At 37.4% G+C, this 6,000-nt stretch overlaps 1 protein-coding gene across 2 annotated transcripts in view; it reads right to left on the bottom strand.

Moving 5' to 3' along the window:
* Nucleotides 1–1,146: 1,146 nt before the first annotated feature.
* The window catches only part of Pat1 (Protein interacting with APP tail-1), a 63,445-nt gene continuing 58,591 nt past the window's right edge, over nt 1,147–6,000 (bottom strand). For both annotated transcript variants that reach the window (XM_028321954.1, XM_028321953.1), the window contains 2 exons: nt 5,634–5,762; nt 1,147–4,052 (listed from right to left, as the gene is read on the bottom strand). In XM_028321954.1, coding sequence (XP_028177755.1) covers nt 3,946–4,052; nt 5,634–5,762 — 236 coding nt within the window. In that variant the 3' untranslated portion in view covers nt 1,147–3,945. The remainder of the gene's footprint in view (nt 4,053–5,633; nt 5,763–6,000) is intronic.

Raw genomic sequence — 6,000 nt, 5'->3', positions numbered from 1 at the left:
TGCAGCAGGCGGCTGTAGTGCGCGGCGCGCTCGTGGCGCTTGAGCTGCGTGAACACGTTGACGAGCCCGCGGTAGTCGTACTCCAGCCCGGAGTAGCGCTCGCCGAACAGCTTCAGGCCTGCAAGCACAATAGACAGTTTGACACCATTCCCCAATAATTCGAAATCACAACTTTTCTAAAAAGACACTTCATTCTGGCCTTAAAAACTTAATTAATTTTAAATTACCCGTAAATTACGATTTTTGGTCGCAATATAATTGTAAAAAAATAAACTTTTTTAAAAACAAGCTTTTATTCTGAATTTCGAAAGCTTGTATCGCGCATGGAATTTATTCCTCTTTTTCTCTGTTTGCGCTACAAGCTTTCGAAATTCAGAATAAAAGCTTGTTTTTAAAAAAGTTTATTTTTATTATAATTTTATTTTACACTTTTTAGTTATATCTTAATCTTAGGACCCTGGACATTATCTAACAGTAAAGTGCTTGAAAAGACAAATCCAACGAACCCAAACTCGACGAGTTTCCGCCGTTTTGTTTAGGAGTTCCTATGGCCACCTCCCGACTCCATCATCAGTCCAGCTCAATGGTACCATAATATTGCATTGTCATCGTACTTACATAAGTATACCAAATTTCAGCTCAATCGGTTGAGGAGAACTGGTCTTAAATTCAGTTGCAAGATTTGTCCCACACATACTAACAAGTGAAGTCAATATAAAGCTTGTAATAATAAAAAAGTAGTTTATTTGAGAGTTAAAATAGTGACGTCACTTGCTTGTAGTGCCATACAAAAACTATGGGAGTGTTTCGTTTTGACAGTTTTAAAAAGTACGTCAATTGATTGGAGGTGTCGCACTATGTGACGAAAGGCCGATCTAGATGGACAATATTATTTGACAATATTAATTAGCTTTAAAGGAGGTATNTAAGTTGCTCACATGGAATAATGGCAACACTTTCTTTTCGGTGTCTATGTCTAAATGTCGTGTAGATGTTGCCAGTGTTAAAAATACAATTCCTTAGAGAGCTAACTTCTTATACAATTTTAAAACGTTTTACATTATTATTATTAGTAAGATTCTTGATCAGCTTTCGGGCTACAATTTACATAAGCGAATTGATGTTGTATTTCTTTTGTATTGATATTATTATGTCTGTTTTCTGTTGAAACAGGTGTTACTCATATTGTAATTTGGTTATAATGTAGTTGCTACGTTAAATAATTGAATCTGATTGGGAAGTATTATTACTAATTTATTTATTGGATATTGTTTCTATTGTTGATTTCTCAAGCTGTATCTCGAATACGCTTACTGTGCTCGTGTCGCGTAGGTGTATACGTGTAGATGTAAGAGTACATAGTTTTCAAGTGATAGACAGTTGCAGAAATATGAAGTATTATAGACTGTATCAAATATAGCCTGTAATATAGAGCTTTTGCCTTCATGCAGTGCCTTGAGATTGTATTATTTGTCAATTGATAATATTAAAATTTTATTGATGTTGATTGTTTTTAGAATTTTATTAAAATTACATCCTGACTGAGAGCCATAATATAACATTCCCCTTGTTTAAGTTTAGCTTTAATTTTTATTTTCTTACATCACAATAAATAAGAAATAGTAATGTTGCGTTTTATTAAATACCTTTTCCAAATTTGTTTTGTGTGAAATCAAATGCATTGCTTCATCATAAACTTATATATTCACATCTTCGTGGTGGCCGGTTGTCGGCCACCGCACGTAACAGCCAATCTTAGTCAACAGTATAATAATCCGGAGTAAATACAAAGTAAATAAACCTGCACAACGCGCTGCGTGCGCGCATCCGTATCTTACGAGTACAATCTTCTACGACATTCAAAGCGATGTTATTTGCAAAGTAAATAGACGATATGTTTTTAATTATTTTTCTGTTTTATACACACATTTGGTTTATTATGATTAAATATATTTTTAAGATGTAAAGGCAGTAGTAAGTTCGATGGGGCACCGTCTGTGGTACATCAGCAGTGTTCACAGGAGTTAACAAAACCTTGGTTAATTTTTTCTTTAGGCTCATTAAATTAGGGACTTACAGACTTCAGATATCATGGTCATGCATGCCCTTCTACTTAGATCTAACACCACCTTTTGTTAACTACCTGCTTAAAAAGTGCCGTTGAGTTTCTGAACACTTGTCAAGTCTCTCAGACGACTTCCGCACAGAAGGCCCCGCGTACATCAAATGTACCAACATTATTATGAGTAGCTAAATAATAATCATCAGAATGAGGGCTATCGTATTTATACTTAACAGTTGGCACCCCTGGCGATTGACAGGACCTTACTCTACAGTGGCGCCATCTTGATGAGTGCAAATGCGATAGTCCTCCTACCACTTTAGCGCTCACAAGTTGGCGCCACTGTCTTCGCTACTAGCAAGTGACAAGACCTTACTCAACAGTGGCGCCAACTGGTGAGCGCAAAAACGATAGCCCTCATTGGTCACAAAGAATAGTGGCAACATTGGCAAACAATTTATAAATATGTACACGAATTGCCGCATCACATCACACGATAACTTCGCTACGTCTGCAACGAAAACATTAAAACTAATAATTTTATACAAAGTACACATCATAAGTAACGCTAAGGAACATACTATGAAGGTTCGATCGCGGATATATTATTATGATCGAATTGTAATCGTTAGACAAGTCCTAAATGGGACAGGGACACCTTTCATACGGATAAAAAGAATTCGGTACCATTCTACAGGACTTAATCGTAAAAGTTTGAACTATATTAAAAAATGTACGTTAAATATAAGATTTTGATTTCATGTATTACACATCTTTTGCTGTGCGAGTTTAATTTGTAATTCAAGCACTTTCTCGCCCTCTAAATGATTTATATTTTTCCACAGAATCTTCAATAGATAAAAACATGATAAATTACGTTTGAAACGGTCTAATACAAACAATATTGTTTAATGTATGCTAGTAGAAGACTTACATTATCGATTCTAATTTGTGCTCTGTTAACATCGATTATATTACACAGTATAAGATTAAACTATACAATTTGCGCATAGTTCTCTCATATTTGATGCACAATCTGATTTAGGTATATTTGAAGACAAAGCCTTTAATTAAATCCCGCTAGAATAAAATTCTTTCGTAGGGTAGTTGACAACAACAGTTATTTTTCGAAGTAAAGTGAGCTTCATTTATCATGATAATAACTTTCGGTCCCTACGTTTTATGTATGGCAACATACAATTAATAATTTTATAATACAAGATATTTTATAATTTCATTACTATCAAGAGATCGCATTTTGATACTCCTTGAAATCTCAATCGACTAGACCGCCAACTACCCTATTTTCTACCATGAATAATTTTTGAAATATACAAGACAATTTTGTAATTGCGCTATACAGAGTGAACTTTAAGAGATCTGTCGTTGGGGGAAGTTCATAACTTCCAGCGAAAAAAGGCCTTCAGAAACAATCGATTATCAATAAAAGAGATTGCAAAAATTAGATTATTTTATGTAAAAGTACAAGTATTTACAATTCGAAAAAACTTTGAAAGCCTTAGAATTTTCAATCGAATAGCCCTTGGACTTAGACCTTTCAAGAAATAATTTAGAATGTCAATCTAGTTTTCCAAAATTTAAATGATTAGTTATAATCTGGTCTGTGAGCACGTAGAATTTTGTCCAATGACCACAAGCTACCCACGTAATTATATTACTGTGCGACGGGCGCCCGCAGTGAGTGTGCGAGCGCGACAGCAACTTAATTACGCGCGAGCGATAAGGATGGGTAGCTTGGGGTCATTGGACATAATTCTACGTGCTCACAGAACGGGCTTTAGACGAAGTTCCAAGAACGGTCCCCCCGATGTCAAGCCCCATGTCCGCTACGCTCCGGTCCGCTCCGCTCCGCTGCGGTCCGCTCAGTCGTTGGCGCCGAAGAGTTTCTCTCGCAGCAGCGACAGCGGCACGATCTGCTCGTTGCCGAGCGCCGGCTGCTGCTGCTCCGCTTTGGATTGCTCACGGAGTTCTGCAAATGGAAACACTTATTGTAAACATCATAAAAGAACTTGAAAATTATAAATAACTTGAAAGAATCGAACTGCCTAAGGCTATTGAACCCACGACCTTCCGCTTGCCGGGCGACTGCTCTTCCAACTGAGCTACTCGTTCGAAGGTCGTGGGTTCAATTCCCGCCTTAGGCAGTTCGATTTTTTCTAATTAATTATAATTTTCAAATTAGTTTGAGATACGACTCTTAACGCTAAAAATTAAATAACTATCATAAAAGAACGACCATTTCTGGCTAAAGGTCTTCCCCAAGGATTTTCACAATGTTCGGTGCAGTGCCGTCCGCATCTAATGTTTCCCGTGTCCTTTACCGAAGTACCCTTTATCGTCGGTTTACCGAGCTGTAGAGTATTGTGGTAGCTAAAGTGTGCCCCAATAACCTATCAGATCTACGAGCTATGTGCTCCGCCGAACATTACTTAAAAAAAAGAACATTACTTAATAAAAGTTTATTTAACAACTTTAACATTTTTTACATTGCTTACATTGCATTGTTGTACATACATTTCCTTAAAGACCCGTTTAATGCTAAGGTTGTACCGACATACGCTTCAGTTCATAAAGTAACTGAGATTTCTACGCTAGGCTAAGCCTGTCATGTAGACAATCTTTTGTCACAAGTTAACAAAATTGTTTATATCATATGCGACCTCAACTGTCAGTCCACAACGAAAAAGAAAAATTATGAAAATTATAATATTTATGCATGCATAATTGGACCGTGTTTGTGTGTGTGTGTGTGTGTGCGTGCGTGCGCGAACGTACTTTGTTGTATACATATAGGTAAGAAGGTAAGATAATATATTTATACGTATACTTACGTTCGGGAATTACGTGAGCAATGTCGCTTTGGTTCTCCTACGGATCAAAATGAGCATGTGCTGGGGGGATTTGACTCAGACCGTCCTATTCGCAAAATGGTCACACTCAGATAAAAGTTAAATCTTATCATTTTTGAAATTATAGCTTTTTTTTAAGATTATGTATTTAGTAATTTGTTATTGCACAAATTCCGTTAGTCCCTCGTACTTAGCTAAATATGCTTGTCACGAGTGAGCTCACCACAACAGTCGAGCGGCGGCGGGGTTCGAACCTGCGTTCCTCGGATCACGAGTCGGAGTCGGCCAGTCCGACCCCTTCACCGTTCGGCTATCGTAGCTTGCAGGTTGAAAATGTTAAACAACTTTTATCAGAGTATACAGGATGTTAGGTAAATGGGTATATGAGCCGACACTAGCCCATGTTAACATGGTCATATAAATGGTATGGTGAAGTCAGAAAATTGATATCTTCATTTTAATTATTGTAATTTTCATACAAATCGGATTTTATAAATTTTATTTTGTATGAACATTAAAAAAATTTAAATGATGATATCAAATTTCTGACTTCACCATACCATTTATATGACCATGTTAACATGGGCTAGTGTCGGCTCATATACCCATTTACCTAACACCCTGTAGTATGTCCATTTTAGAATTCGTGACGTAATGCGAATTACAGTTTGCGTCAAGCCCTCGCTAGGGTTGCCACTCACCGTGCCAGCGCTGCAGCAGGCGGCTGTAGTGCGCGGCGCGCTCGTGGCGCTTGAGCTGCGTGAACACGTTGACGAGCCCGCGGTAGTCGTACTCCAGCCCGGAGTACCGCTCGCCGAACAGCTTCAGGCCTGCAAGCGTATACAATCAGGAATCAGAAAGAGAGAAAATAACTTTATTTTGGCAACAACAGATTCAGACAACAAAGACATACCCAAAAAAATAAAATAAAAAACTAATCAGCATCATCTTTATCAGATCATTCAGTCTCCACAAGAGCAAAACAAAGGCATTTAGAACCATAGTCGTAAAAAAATCTGACAAGTTTTATTAATATAGTTCCAAAATACTGAACTGTCCTATCCATGA

Source organism: Ostrinia furnacalis, unplaced genomic scaffold (genome assembly GCF_004193835.3).
Source record: "Ostrinia furnacalis isolate ACB-3 unplaced genomic scaffold, ASM419383v2 OfSCF7586, whole genome shotgun sequence".
Classification (NCBI taxonomy): domain Eukaryota; kingdom Metazoa; phylum Arthropoda; class Insecta; order Lepidoptera; family Crambidae; genus Ostrinia; species Ostrinia furnacalis.
The sequence above is the reverse complement of the archived record's forward strand: the minus strand, read 5'-3'. Positions and strand labels throughout refer to the sequence as shown.